The sequence below is a fragment of the Trichosurus vulpecula genome, chromosome 8 (assembly GCF_011100635.1).
Source record: "Trichosurus vulpecula isolate mTriVul1 chromosome 8, mTriVul1.pri, whole genome shotgun sequence".
Taxonomy (NCBI): domain Eukaryota; kingdom Metazoa; phylum Chordata; class Mammalia; order Diprotodontia; family Phalangeridae; genus Trichosurus; species Trichosurus vulpecula.
Genome location: NC_050580.1, coordinates 210,178,641 through 210,194,937, shown reverse-complemented (window position 1 = coordinate 210,194,937; position 16,297 = coordinate 210,178,641). Strand labels below are relative to the sequence as shown.

Here is a 16,297-nt window from a genome sequence, read left to right as displayed (position 1 = left end):
GCTAAGACTCCAGTATATCAAGTAATGAGATAAGAAATGATTTTACTTAACTGTACGTACAGTTTCAAGTTGCTTATTTTCTCCTCTTAATCTCTCTACCTCCTGTTCCAAAGAACTTAATGAAAAATGTATCTGCAATTTCAAACAGAGATCAAAAATTATATTGATAAAAATAACCAAGTCGACCAATAACTATGCAGTTAACTAACAATACGCAGTTCACAACCAATTCAACATTACAAATTGCTTACTGCATATTAAAATGAATCCTAAAGTTAGGCTCTTATCTTTCTCAAGCTGACCAATATTATGATGCAAACTCTCTTAACTATACATATAAAATTAAAAATTATAAAGCATTTCTAAATCACTACTGATTATAAAAATTCAAATTAAAACAATTCTGAGGTATCACCTCTCACCTATCAGAAATGACAAATACTAAAGGGGATGTGGGAAGACACGTACATTAATGAACTGGTGTAGTTGTAAACTGATCCAACCATTCTGGAGAATAATCTGAAACTATGCCCAAAGAGTTATAAAGCTGTGAATATCCTTTGACCTAGCAATACCATTACTAGGTCTGTATTCCAAAGAGAGCAAAGAAAAAGGAAAAAGGATCAATATGTTCAAAATTATTTATAGCAGCATTTTTTTGGTGGCAAAGAATTGGAAATTAAGGAGATGTCCATCAATTGAGGAATAGCTGAATAAGTTGCAGTATATGACTGAGACAAAATACTACTGTACTGTAAGAAATGATGAGCAGTATGGTTTCAGAAAAACCTGGGAAGATTTACATAAATTCACGTAAAGGGACATGAGCAGAACTAGGAGAGCACTGTTCACAGTAACAGCAACATTGCAATGATGATCAACAATGAAAGACTTAGTTACTCTGATCAATACAACGATCAAAGACAATTCGAAGGATTCATGATAAAAAATGCTATCCACCTCTAGAGAGAAAACTGATTGAGTGCAAACTGGAGCATAATTTTTTGACTTTTTAATTTTTCTTGCTTTTTTGGTGACACGGCTAATATGGAAATATGTTTTGTATGATTTCCCATGCAAAACTGATATCCTATTGCTTGCCTTCTCAGTGGGTGTGGAAGGGGCTGGAAGAAGGGAGAGAATTTGGAACTCGACATTTTTTTAAAAAGAATTTCAAAAGTAAATAACTGAAAAAATTACAAAGCATTGACCCTAGAGTAAGTGAAATCCTTTTCTGGGTTACAGTGGGTTCACATCCCAACTCTGATATTTACAATCTGTGTTATCTTGGTTAATCACTTAACCCTCTGGGACTCAGTTTCCTCATCTGTTAGATCAAGTAATTAGAAGGTAGTCTTTAATATGTTTACTAATAAACCCAAAATGTATACACATAAGAGCATTGCTCTGAAGAGAAATCACAGGTTTTGTCACAGAATGAGACAGACAAAATAGACAGAACAGAGTATATGCCACAAAAACAGAAGACAATACTACTATACTGTAACTTCTAGATTCTATTGGTGGATGAGTGAGATAGATTACTAGCTACCACTTTTTCCCACAAGGTAGAAACCTCCCTTCTTCAATGTCAACTGGTTATTTAAGAAATCAGTACACATATATGAATTACCTAGGAGGTAAGCAAGGGATGGGCTCTACATAAATGCAAGAAACACCTCTATCAATGTAATCAGAAATTCACTCAAGTATGGATATCCTTTAGAGAAAATATTCATTTAACTTTTTAAAAAAGATTTACTTTTTTCTCTAAATAGGTTTTAAGTTACATTAATTTATAGTACTTCAAATCATTTCACATATTAATAATCTTTTCTGGTAGTGTGCATCCTTCTTGACAAATACCTGTCTAACAGCTTTCTGGGATTCTTCCACTTTAATTTTCCATTTGTTTTCTTCTTGTTCCACGCTTTGCTGTAATCTCTGTAAAATCCCTTCCTATAAGAAAAAAAGGTTAGTTGCTTTATAACATATACATACTAAAGAAAAAATATTAAGATGCTACTAGATGTCAGAAGTCATATGAAAACATAACAATGTGGATTGAAAATAATTCCTACTGTTTCTGCAAGAACAGACTTGTATTTTTCACATTCTAGCTGTAACATCGCATGCATATCATCAGCTTCTTTCAACTTTTGCTGTAGAACCTGCAATAATAAAATCACAAAATACCAATGCTCATTTATTTGCACATAGAAATTGTATACTATAATTTTATTCTCAATGTTCTATACATAATTATTACACGGTAAATAGTTTTTGGTTGTTTCCTAAGAAAACATTCCTTAAACTAACTCAATTGGTAATGGGGAAAGTTTAGTGCCCCCCAATTTTGTTTTCTGCTATTAAAATTCTAATATTTTCTGTTTCTGTTATCAGCATAATTTTTAGATGAAAAGATTTGACAATTAAGTTGGAGAAATCTTGTAGCATTCTTAAAGACATTAACAAATGCTAACCATTCCCCATAGTCATCTCTAGGCAGAATGGGAGTAGTTACTCTTTCCTCTTTCCTAATACTAATGGAAATCAGTCTTAAAGAGACAGAGTTTACAGCTAAAATAAACTGAGTACTACTAGAGTAAATAAGCAAGATAGTGCAGACTGCTAAAAGAGTAGTAAAACATTCTCCCTAAAACTCTTTGCAGCCAATCTGTTGCGAACCATATTAAGCTGAACTAGGAGAGTCCCCCAAACAAACACGACAGTGATAACAGCAAGGAAATAGCAAGTATTGACAGCAAACCCATGTCTCAATTTCACTGACACAGCTACCCTTGGAAATTCCATCCATTTCATCCCACATACTAAAAATCACCATCTAAGCATAGACAAATGTCAACAGCAAAAGATAAAATCTATTCCACCTGAGACCACTCTCATCGTGTCCCTTCAGATACTGCCTCCTACCCAGTCAAAAATGGACGATATGTAAAAAGAGCCATAATTTGATCAGGATGGGCATTCCCTCCACTGATACAAATAAAACCTGCTCATCCTATTCAATATTTGTCTGTGGCTTTCCATATATCTTCTGTCAATCAATGAATGCACATTTAAGCACTTACTATGTACCAGGCACTGTATTAGGCCCTAGGGATACAGAGGGAAAAAATAATAAGATAGTCCCTACCTTCAAGGAGCTTACATTATATCAGGGAGACAATACAGACATAAATTAGTGTATATAAAACATACAGCAATCATAAAGCATTTTTTTAAATGCATACTACATTCCAGGCACTATACTAAGCATTGTGAATAAAAAAAAACAATCTCTGTTGTCAAGGAGATTATACTCTAATGAGGACAACATATACATACAGAGCACGTGCAACGAACCTTAGAGGGGAAGCACTATCACCTGAGAAGACTGAAAAAGGCCTCTGAGAGAAGACAGCATTTAAACCCAAACTTGAAGTCAGATATTCCTGACTTCAGAACAGAGGTGAAGAGGTAAAGCATTTCAGGCACGTTTAAAGACACAAAGAAGGGAGATGGAGCACCGTATGTTAAAAAGGCTAATTAGGCTAGCAAGCCTAGACTATTGTCTGCATGGAAGTTATGTGTAATGAGAATAGAAAAAGAACCTCAGGTTAAGATGGCAAAATAAAAGTGCACAGAGGAGCTCATCTTTCCTGCAAACATTCCAGCAAGTATCTAAAAAGGGCACAAGATAGGTCAATTATAAAAAACAACAACCAAGAAACAGAAGTAAGCTCTTCCAACTAGTCTAGTGAATGCCCAAAAAAAAAAAAAAAGCCAGAAGGATTCGCACCAGGGAAACCAGTGCAACTGTCATTACGGAGAACTGAAGCCCACCAGCACTAAAGAGAGGTTACACCAGAAAAGCCAGCTTAAACACCAATAAATGGGAATGAAGCCTATCAGCTCTCTGAAGGAGATACCAGGAAGGTTGAAAAGCATCCCAAGCTTAAGAAATACGGGTCTGAAGCCAGTAAGATCCTTGCTTTGACCAGTGAGAAGAGAAGCAAGGGACAAAGCCAGCCCTTATAGGCTGCCATCCAAGGTCCAGCTATGCATTCCTATGATCACTGTGAACCATGGTAAGAGACAGGCCTGATAAGAGCCTTGGTGGACTCATGGGCGTGGAGAGAGTTATAGGAGACTGGATATTAATACGATCCCCAACATCCACCTGAGGCTTGTCAGGAACCAACCAACTCCCAATAAGGGACTGTGGAAGGAGAGAGTGACGGGCCAACTCAGCACCTTAACTGGAGAGAATTGAGTCTGGAATTGAGCCACTCCATCTAGAACAGCAAGCAGTGGCGGCAGCACCCAGACAAAACATGAACAGGAACTGGATCCATTCCCTCTCTCTCCCCCATCCAAGGTCGGAGGGATCTGAACCTGGCCCCACCAAAACCCACGTCTAAGAACTGAGGCTTTAAATGTGAGTAAACAAATCTGGCCTTGGATACTTCCTAGCAGTGCGACCGTGAGCAAGTCACTTACCTCTGTTTGCCTCAGTTTCCTTATCTGCAAAATGAATTGGAAAAGAAAAGGCAAACCACTCCAGTATCTTTGCTAAGAAAATCCCAAAAGGGATCACAAAGAGTCAGACTCAACTGAACTACTCAACTACAACAAATACAAACACTGAATACAATGAAAAAGTTCTATAAGGTTAAGAAAAGTCCAAAAGTTTAACCCAAAAGAAGAGAATAATCCTACCAGCACAGCCTTTGAGGAAAGAAATGACTTGACCAAAAGAAGATGGATATGGCTATGGAAAAAAATGAAGCAAGAAGATATTAGAAGTGAATGTGAGAGTTGTGGATGAGTACTTTGGAAGGAAAATAAACAAGAGCAGAGGAAGAAAATCTTAACTAAGTAACGAACTCCTTAAAAAAAGATTGGAACAAATAAAATTCAATGGCTAACTAGACAACAAGAAATATCAGAAAACAGGCAAAAGACTGAAAAACTGGAAGAAGGTGTATACCATCAAAAATGAACTGAAAAATAGGAGAAATAATTTAAGAATTATCCAGCTCTCTGAAAACCATGACCAAAAACAAACAAAAAACAGGTGTCACATTTCAAGAAATAAAACTTCCAAGGACTATTAGAATCAGAGGGCAAAATTAAGATAAAAGAAATCCACCGATCAAAGATATCTCAAACCAAAAACGCCCACAAGTTTTACAGCTAAAATCAAGGGCTTCCAAAGTTAAAGGAAAAATACTACAACCAGTCAGAAAGAGTTCAAGCATCAAGGAACCAGAGTCATGACCACACAAAACTCTAAATACAATCTTCTACTATGATGTTCCAAGAGGCAAAACACTACAACCAAGATTAACCTGCCCAACAAAACTGGGTATAACCCCAAAGGGTGGGAAATAGATCTGTAATGCAGAGTGTTCCTGAAGTCTGGACACATAGGCAAAAATGCATATTTTCAAGAAATGAAATGACTGAAATTTTCAACATTTTGTTTAATTGGAATATTAACAAATAATATCTTCAATATAATTTCCATCATCTGTGATGCAAAATCAGATAAAGAATAATTTTATAAAAGAAAATGACAATGAGACAACATACTAAAACTTTTGAGATGCTGCAAGAGTAGTCCTTAGGGAAAACTTTTTTTTAATCTCCAAATATTTTCATCAACAAGAGAGAAACAATAGACCAATAAATTGGAAACACACACACACACACATACACACACACACGGAAAAAACAAAACAACTCCCAACTAAATACAAAAATAAATTTTCTAATACTCAAAAGAGAGAAACAAAAAACTTTAAAACACATTTTTTAACTCAATCAATAAAGATTAATAGCTTTTTAACCCAAAAAAACAGATAAATGAAATTAATATTTAAAATACCCAGATTAACAAGACAAAGGGAGTTTAAATCACCCTATTTCAAAAAAAGAAATTGGACAAGCCATAAAGGAACTCTTAAAGAAAAAAAAATCTCTAGACCAGATGGGTTTGCATAAGAATTTTATCAAACATCAAAGATCAAATAATTCTAGTACCACATCGTTTGCAAAAACAGGAAAACACATCCTTCCAAACTCTTCCTTTGAGACAAATATAATCTTGATACCTAAGCCAGGGAAGAACAAAACAAAACTAGAGCCTGACATCTCTCATGAATATTGATGAAAAAATATTGAATAAAATATCAGCTACTGCCACATATTTAAAAGATTTTACACTATGAAAAGGTGGCATGACAGAAATGCTAACTCAGTATTAGGAAAATTATAAGACTGCTAACTACCAAAAATCACTATTTTTAGTCAAAAAAAATCTAAAAATTTTTTGAAAAATATAACACCCATTTTGTGTTCAAAATTTCAAAAAGCCATCTTCAAGGAAACCAAGGATATGAAGAGGAAGAGGTGAAGAGGGAAAGCATTCTATGCATAAGGGACAACCATTTCAAAGGCACAGATGAGAAATAAGGTATCACATGCAATAAGAAACAAGTAGGGCTATATGGCTAACCTGTAGAGCAAATATGAAAGAAGTCTGGAAAAATAGGAAATATTATGTTGTGAAGAGCTTTAAATGCCTAAATGAAATATATATACAACTATGAAGAAAAACAAAACTTTAGTACTAGCATCTACTGCCTAATAGGAGAGACATGGCTGTCAGACCTATACTTTTAAGAAGATCACTTCAGCAAATTTACCGAGATTGGATTGAAGTAGAGAAAAATATGAGACAGTAGATCAAGAAACTACTACAGTAACAACATGAAATTCTTCATGAATTAGCAAATCTTCCTTGTATGGGAACTAGGCTAAAAATCATATTTGTATCACTAAATGTAAACAACGTTTTTGACAAAACATAACATTCAATTGTTTAAAAAAGAACTATAAGAACCAATTTAACTTTTCTTAATATGGTAACGTATGTTGGCGATGTGGTGATACATACATACATACATACAGATAAAAAACCAAGAGTTAGTATTATCTGTAAGAGAGAAATGCTGAAAGCCCTTCCATCATCACTACTATTTTTACATAGTTCTGGAAATGTTTTATTAACAATTTGATAAGAAAAAGTAAATGAAGTAATTTTTGTAAGCACAGACAAAAAGGAAACTATCACTTTCTGCAGATAATATTGTGGTTTATTTTGAGAACTCAGAGATCCAAAATCTTAAACATTTAATAACTTCAGCAAACAGCAGAATAAAAATAAATCCATTTAAATCATCAGCCATTCTGTAGGATACCAACACAAGCAAGAAAGGGAAAATAAAATTCCATTTAAAATAATTACAGGATATACAAAATACCTGAGAGTTTAATTATTTAGCCAGAGTCAGGAATAAAATGAATTCATGTACAAAATACTTTTTCAGAGATAAGGGAAGACATAATCAAAGAGACATGGCTCATGTCTGGGCCATACCAATATGATAAAAGCTCTAACACTACTCTAAATTAATATGCAGATGCAGTTTCATACCAAAATACCTAGACAAAATAACCATAATTTATCTAGAGGAATAAAAGATTAAGAATTTAAAAGAAAATCATGAAATAAAATAGTTAAAAAGGGAACCCTATGAGAACCAGATCTCAAATTATACTACCATGATATAGTGAACAATTTAATAATGGCTAAACTACAGAAAAGTTCATCAGCATACGAGATTATGTACCCAAGACCCCCTCCAAAAAATGAACATGGTAACACAATATTCAGTAATTCAATCTTCTCCAACCAACATTTCATACCGCAGTAAGCTTTAAAGGAATACATAACCTAGATATAAAAGGTTATATCATAAACAAATTAGGAACAATAAAGGCAATACCTTCCTATGGATAGCAGAAGAGTTCCTGGTCCAAAAAGAAGGGTGGGGTGGGAAAAAGAAAGAATTACTGGAGATAAAATGGACAATTTGGACTACTTAACATTGTAAAGTTTCTTCACAAACAAAATCAATGCAGTTAGAATTAGAAGAGAAACAGAGAACAGTGGGGGCAAAAATCTTTATAGCAAAATTCTCTGACAATGGTCTCATACCCAAGAAATATAGGGTATTGATACAAATATATAAGCCATGCCCCAATACATAAATCATTAAAGGCTATGAAGAAGCATTTGTCAAAGGAAAAATACAAGTTATGAGAAAAGGCTCTAAATCACTAAATAAAAGAAATGTAAATTCAAACATCTCTAAGATTCTGCCTCACACTCACCAGACTGGCAAAGATGACCAAAAAAGGAAAACGACTACTGTTGGAGGGGCTGGGACAGTTTGAAGCTCAAATTCTAGCCATTCTGGAAAGCTATTCTGAACTATGTTCTAAACTAATCTGCATATACCCTTTTGTTTCAACAATTCAGCTAGCAGCTGCTGTGGGGGTGAAAAACCAACACGAGCCCAACAACAAGAACGCTGCAAGCCCAGGTTCTTGTGATCTGCTTTACTAAGGAAAGCATCGTTAAGGGGTGAACAATCTTACTTTAATCCAACATACAAATATCATTCACTCAGCTCAGGGGGAAAAGCCAGCACCCTGAGCTTCAGAGCAAATACAAACAGAGCAAATAAACATGAATCAACAGATTTCCGCCTGACAAAATCACAATATACAGTTACCAGAGAAGCATCAACATCTGAGTTTTCTCCAAAGCCGGGCAGCTCATGACAACAGCTGGCCCAGAGTCATGCACTACTCCTGCTGTGGCTCAGAGCTCCAAAAGAGAAAGCCAACCTGTGGGTTTGTATATCTTGTTCAGGGTCAAAGGTGAGTCACACATGCGACTCACCCATGTGACTTAAAAGTGTCACAAAAATGCGACTTAAACCCACGTGGTCTAAAAGCCTCTGATGTCACACACATGTCACTCAAACCCATGTAAACTAGGCCCTCCCCTGAGGCAAGGAGGTCATCAAGGACTCCTAATTTAATCAAGGAAACAAAGGCCAAACTCCTCAAGGACACTTGGTTGAATAAGTGCTAAGAGCCCATCATGATTCCCAATACACCTTCTTAGCAATAATATTTCTATATTATGCATATATTTTTCATATACATATACATGTATATGTATACATATACGTATATACATACATACCTCAAAGAGGAAGAAGGCCTATATGTACAAAAATACTAAACAACTGGAAACAAAGTCAGTGCCCATCAGCTGAGGATACCTGAACATATCATGTTATATGAATGTCATGAAACATTCGTGTGCCATAAAAAAATGACAAAAGCTATGGTTTCGGATAAACCTGGGAAGACTCATTCAAACTAATGCAGAAGGAAATGAGCAGAACCGGCAGAACAACTTATACTATAACTACAACATTATAAGCTTCTCATCTCAGTAGAGTCAATGGCTCTGAAGTACAGAAAGAGACACACATGTTCGAGCATGGCCAATGTATGAATTTGTTTTGGTTATGATTGTTACAGAGAAGGACTTATGGTGGGGAGGGGGGAGAGTTATGGAATTAGAGACGGGGGATAGTGAGAGTGGAAGAGAAGAAAGACACAGAGGAAGGAAGAAAAGAAAAGAAGAAAAAAGGAAAAGGGGAAAGGGGAAAAGAGGAGAAGGCAAGAAGAAGCACCAAAGAAACATTTTAAAAATACACAGAGGAGAGCAGAAGGAAATTCAGAGACAGAAAAGCAGGGCAGTTGCCACAGCCATGTTAAATGTAAAATAGACTTCTCAAAAATCATGCTGTTCATAAGAGATGCACAATTTCACAATCTTTTCTCATATCCTGTTCCCCGTAGACAGAAGATGTGTACATATGTATACACACATACATGTAGATGTTTGTTGCTATGTGTCAAGTTCATAATATAAAAGAAAAAACTTTTTTTTAAAAAAGCCCAGAAAGAAAAGGCCAGACTATGAACACTATTGCGTTCACTACTGAACACTATGACACATGAGATAGTAGAGTTTGTATCTGATCCTAGTGAGAGGTAACTACAATTTACTGAGCAGAAGCATGATATAGTCAGACTATGCCTTAGGAAAATGAAAACCCCTTTTTGTGGAAGATGGATTGAAGCATGCTTCTTGAGAGCAGTATATTAGTAGGAATAAGGAAAAGCTTTCATGTAGATGGTGAGTCCTAAGAAAGGTTTGAAGGAAATAGGGGATGCTAAGAGATTGTAAGATTCTATAGGAGAATCTACCTAATGTGCTGATGACCCACCTGCCTTTTTTTTGGACAGAGGGAGATTGGCCACTCATGGCCCAACTCCACTCCTGATCAGCAGGAGAGTTTTGACCTAACACCTTGCTCCCAGGGGCTCTCCACGTTGGTGCAAGTTTTAATGCAGACATCCAATGAGCCTAGGCCACTACCACTCAGAATTTCTAAGCTCCAACAACTCACCCGCCTCAGTGTTCCCAGCAGCAGGGATTCCCAGCAGGCATGTGCCACTATGCCACTATACCTGGACTTTTCAACTAACTGTTTTATTTTCTTGAGGAGATTATTAAGATTGCCCATCTTTCTTCATTTTAGGTATGTGACCAGTCTGCCACCTTTTTTGTTCTTTAATAGCCTGAGTAATATTTTAACAACACCTTCTACGTGCAAATCATTGTTGGTGGCATGCTACAGGAACTATGTTTCCACTGCCTATTTGGTTCTCTGAATACAAAGCAATACCAAGAATGCTGGTGTTAGAAATCAGATTTTATATTGGTATGAGAGATGGCTCACAGGAGTTCCCTTACTAGTATCTCCCTGCTACTCTCCTATCTCCCTGCTACGCTCCTATCTCTCTCCTGCACTCTGCCTGAATGTGAGACATCGCCTACAATGCAGTTCCTGCAGGCCTAAGTTTCATTCCTCCAGGAAGCCTTGAGTTAAGTTTCCATTTTCCCCAATAAGTTTCTATTTCTCCAGCACCACATCAGCATGGGTGGTGGAGCTCAGCATAGACAGTTCCTGGTCGCTCCTACTTCCTAGTGCACGTATGCATCTAGTCCAAACATGGGCATGTTTGCTTCCATTGGGTATTAGCTGCCACGTTTAGAATATATGCCCTGAGTACCCAGTCAATGGAGAAAGGGGTATGAGAGCAGGAGGGAGCATGTGTTAGGTCTATAAAATTCTGTTTCTTCCAGCCAGCACTTGCACTCCCCTGGCTGATGCTGTTTGAGCAACGAGGGCTGTGCCCTTTCTCATGAGAAAGAATAATGACCTTTTCTGATCTTTGATGCAGACTCTGGATCTTTGATTTGGTGGTCATCACCCCACACAGTGATAGACATTTTATCCTAATTAAACCTCAAAAACATGTTAGTCATTGAACAAAAGGATTCTTCTTCAAACAGTCATATACAAATCAACTGAAGACAGCACAGTCACATTTCCACACAGTCCCATAATCTCACATTATTAGGTTTACTTGAAAAGTGGGAAAATGACAGTAAAAGATAACTACTTATGATGGATCCAATATTTTTTGCCCGGCTTTCAGCAGCTCAGAACATAGGTATTTACAGGTTACTTATAACACTCTTAGGACAAATGACTAAGATAAATTTCCTATAATCTACACAAAATTTTTGTCCCTTTAAACGGGAGTCATCTATATACATCAAAGTCATCCCCCATACTATCTCACCCTCAACCCCCCATCTAATTGGTTGCCAAGTTTTGCCAACTACTCTTCCATAACATATTTCGCATCTGCCTCCTTTCCATTCATACAGCCACTATACTAGTTGAGGACCTTATCTCACCTGTCTATTGCAACAGCTTCCAACAAATGGGTTTTAGCAATTTCAGAATCTACTTTTTCCACAAAGTTGCCACATTAATATTCCTTAAAGACAGGCCTGGTTGTATTCCCTTGTCAAAAAATTCCCATAGCTCCCTAATGCATATAGAAAAACAGCTGGCATTTAAGGCTCCCTACAATCTTACTCCCATCTACCTTTCCAAACTCTCAATAATCTTAGCTTACTCTGTGTACCAAACAAACAAGCTCCCTAGATTATTTCCTGAATTCAATATTCCATCTTTTGTTCCTTTGCACAGGTTGTCCCCCATGCCTGGAAAGCATTCCCCTCCTCACCTTTTCCTCCTTGAATACCTACAGCTTCCTTCAAAAGCAAAGGTCAGGTGCCATTTACATGAATACTTCCTGATACTGCTCTCCCTCTAGAATGTAAGCTTCTTGAGGGCAGAAGTTTTTGACTTTGTATGCCTAGGACCTAACAGTACTTTGTCACAGAAGATACTTGATGCATGTTTTTTGAATTGAATACTTAAAAAAACATTTGTTGAATCAAACTAACCTTAACATCTTCTGAAATGGAAGCTTCAATTACATATTCTTTTGCCTTCTTTTCAAATCTGTGTAACCATTCACTAAAATTCTAGAGGGGAAAAGGAATGAAAGGAAATCAATCTCCCAGCATTACAAAAAAGGTAACATGTTTAAAAAACAATATAATTAAAATTATGAAGAAGTTTAATGGAAAACTCAGGCAAGCACTATCACCTCCAAAGTAAACTTATTTTGATGTGATCCAGTCTTGCAAATAAAAACTAAAAATCTACCCATTTCCCCCAAAGACAAAGACAATCAAAGTAAACTGAGTCTTATTTTTTTCCTCCAACTACAGACAAGCATATATTTGCAAAAAGACATGACCCACTCCAATTAAGTCACTGTGTAAACACAGGTTGGTGCTTCCATTAAATTCTTTGTTATGACTGACAAGAAAGAAAACAATGAATTCCAATATAAAACAGATTGTTTGCCATGTACAGATTATTATTCTAGATCAGCAAGGAAAAACATAATTTATAGTTCTTTCTCTTCACTTTTAAAATATCTTTCAATGTTGTTCCTAATACTAATAACTGAACAACAAACAAAACTTTTCTTCAAAGAATTTTGGTTCTAGAAGGGAATCTGGTTCACACTAATGAATGCTGATGCAAAAATTTTAAATAAAATCTTAACAAAAAGACTACAGCAATACATTCAAAAATTATTCACTATAATAAATTTGTATTTAATACCAGGGATGCAAGGATAGCTCAACATCATGAAAATCATTAGCATAATTGTTATAACAAAATGTTAAAAACATAAACATCTCAAAATATATGAAATCAGTGGATACACAAAAATCCTTTGACAAAATACAACACTGACTTATCTTTAAAGATTTTTACAAAACAAAGTATAGAAAGACCACTTTTAATATGCTAAAAAGTATATTTCTCATACCAAAAATTTGCATTTTATGGTATAGGAAAACTGTAGAAAGTTTCCTGATAATAAGAGTAAAACAAAGATGGACTCTTTCCCCATAGTTTCAGAAATTCTCCCCGTGGTAATAAGGCAAATGAAATAAATTAAATATATAAATTAAGGCAAAGAGGAGACAAAACTTATTCCAATTTGCTCATAACAGGATAGCTTACTTAGAAAATTCTGGAAAATCAGAAATAAACTAAGTGAGACAACGGCTATGGTAACGTAACAGAATACAAAACAAACAAAAATCAGCATTTTGGTATAGGAATAACAAAATCAAGGAAGGGTTAATAGAAAGGAAAATCTCATTCAAAATAACTATAAAATACTAAAATCTGCAAGTAAATTAACCAAGATATATCCAATAACTATATAAATACAAGGTATTACAAAACATTCTTTAAAGAAGCAAAAAATTACAAGTAACTAGAAAAATAGTCATTATTCACAAAAAGGTCATGGCAACATAAAAAATTACTATCACCAAAATTAGTAGACATATTTAAGGCTATGTCAGGCTTATGTAGTTTCAATGGTAACATTTCATGGTGTTAGACAAAATAATGATAATTCATTTGGAGAAACAGAAATTCTAGACCTTCAAGGAGGAAAAAAAATAAGTAAAACTAAAAGGGAAAAAGCACTTCCAGACTGCAAATTCAGTTGTAAAGCAGTCATCACCAAAACTATTTGGTATTGGCTAAAAATTAAAAAGCAAAACAGTATAACAGACTAAATAAACAAGAATATGAAGCAAATGCACCTGAAAACGCAATATTTGATAAGCATGATAAATTACTGAAAGGCAAGAACTTCCTACTTGACAGAAACTGCTAGGAAAACTGGAAAACAATTTGACAGAAAATAGATTATCTCAAAATGGATATTGTTCTGAATATTTAAGGTCACACCACAAAAAATTTAAAGAGAATGAAATCAGGTACCTTTCTTATGTTTAGGGACAGACTTCCTAACCACAATAGTTACAGAGGCAATCACAAAAGATGAAACGGATAATTTTTATTATCTGAAACAGAAGCTTTTTCCAGGTACAAAATCCATGACATTAGGACAAAGGGTCGGGGGGGGGGGGGGGGCGGGGAGGATATCAACTGGAGAAAAACATCTTTATCAAGTATCTCTGACAAGCACCTAATATTAAAGTTATAAGGATCATAGATCTGCATAGGAAAAGACCATAGAGGCCATCTTAGTCCAACCTCATAGAGAATTTAAAAGTGGAAGCACTTGGATACAAACCTAAGTCCTCCGACTCCAAAATCCAGCTGCAATGGAGAATAGAGAACAACCATAACAGTTTACAGCAGTGGTTCCCAAGCTTTTTGAGGACCCCTTTTTAAGTGTCAAAAAATATCTAGTATTCTCACATGATTCAGTAGTTGCCATATATTTTATTGTAGCTAAAGGTCCCATTCTCTGGCTCTCTTCTATGCCTAGAATGTTTTTTCACCTCATTTCCATCTACTGCCTTCCCTGGCTTCCTTTAAGTCATAACTAAAATCCTACCTTGTACAGGAAGTCTTTCCCAACCCCTCTTAATTCTAGTATATTCTCTCCTTGTTTAAGTGCTGTCTCACCCATTAAACTGTGAGCTCCTTGAGGTCAGGGATTGCTTTTTGTTTCTTTTTGTATCCCTAGTGCTTAGCACAGTGCTTGGCACATAGTAAGTGCTTAATAAGTGTTTATTATTGACTACTAATATATGGATTCAAGTACTTTTTATAATCATATTATTATTCTTCATCCTACCCACCCCTACCTGGAACCAACACATTCCTCAATGGACCAATAGTCAAAGGATGTGAACAAAGAGTTCTCACTGAAAACATTAATAACCATATGAAAGATTATTCCAAATGCAAATAATAAAAATAACTAGGCAGTTTCACCTCACACTCAGCAAGATATCAAAAATGACAAAAAATAGAAATAGTCAGTGATGAAAAGTCATAAAAAGATGGACACACTATTTGGTGGAACTATGAATTGATCCAAAGTTTCTAGAAAGCAATTTGGAATTCTCTTTTAAAAAGTGTGGAAAAAGTTCAATTGTTTGACCTAGAGATCCCACTGGTAGGCAAAGACAGAAAGAAACATCCCATATAGACTAAAATTATAGTAATATTTTTTGGTAACAAAGAACTGGAAACAAAGTAGACATTCATTGATTTGAGAATGATTCAACAAAGTGTGGTAAATGAACATAAGGGAATGTTACTGTGCAATAAGAAAAAACAAATATAAGGTCAGAGAAGCATGGGGAGACTTACAGGAACTGATGCAAAGTGAAATAAAAAGAACCTGGAATGCACCGTAACTACAACAATGTAAATGGAAAGAATTAAAAAAAAAAAAGGAAAAACTGAAGGCTGCTGTCTACTGGGTGGCAGAGGGAGGAGTGGGGGGTGGTAGATAATTTATATACTGTCAACAGTGTTGGACAGCTTTGCTAAATTGTCCTTCTTTCTTATAAGGAATAGCTTGATAAGCAGGAAGTCAGGGAGGGCTATATTTGAGAATTAAGGCAATTGTTTAAACAAAAGATAATATCAGTTAAAAATCACCTGGTTTTACATTTTACAGACAAGGACACAGGCAATAGGAGGTCTGAATGACTTGCCTAAGAGTGTACTGCATTAAATGGCAACGCCAGGATTCAAATGGAAGTCTTCCTGACACCAACTCTGCTACTCCACGTTGCCTCTAAATGTACCAATTTATTTAACTAACCAAAACAAAAAATGGTGCAAGGTATCAATTTCAAGTTCCATTTTCAAGTCGCATATGTTTTAAAAAGGGATCCCAAATGTTTTAAAGAAAAAAAAAGCTGTATAGTATTTTAATTTTTTTCATATGGTTATTGAGAGTTTGGATTTCTTCCTCTGAAAACTGTCTATTCATATCCTTTCATATCAACTGGGGAATTGCTCTTGTTCTTATAAATCTGAATCAGTTGTCTATGTATCTTAGAAAT

General features: G+C 35.6%; 1 protein-coding gene across 9 annotated transcripts in view; it reads right to left on the bottom strand.

The window, feature by feature from the left end:
- Positions 1-16,297, bottom strand: part of KTN1 (kinectin 1) — a 157,577-nt gene that overhangs the window by 13,954 nt on the left and 127,326 nt on the right. For 5 of the 9 annotated variants that reach the window (XM_036734463.1, XM_036734465.1, XM_036734467.1 and 2 more), the window contains 4 exons: positions 12,329-12,409; positions 2,082-2,171; positions 1,867-1,959; positions 61-132 (listed from right to left, as the gene is read on the bottom strand). In XM_036734463.1, coding sequence (XP_036590358.1) covers positions 61-132; positions 1,867-1,959; positions 2,082-2,171; positions 12,329-12,409 — 336 coding nt within the window. Of the gene's footprint in view, positions 1-51; positions 133-1,866; positions 1,960-2,081; positions 2,172-12,328; positions 12,410-16,297 lie in introns of those variants that run through there. The other 4 variants (XM_036734462.1, XM_036734464.1, XM_036734466.1 and 1 more) reach the window with 2 other exon arrangements.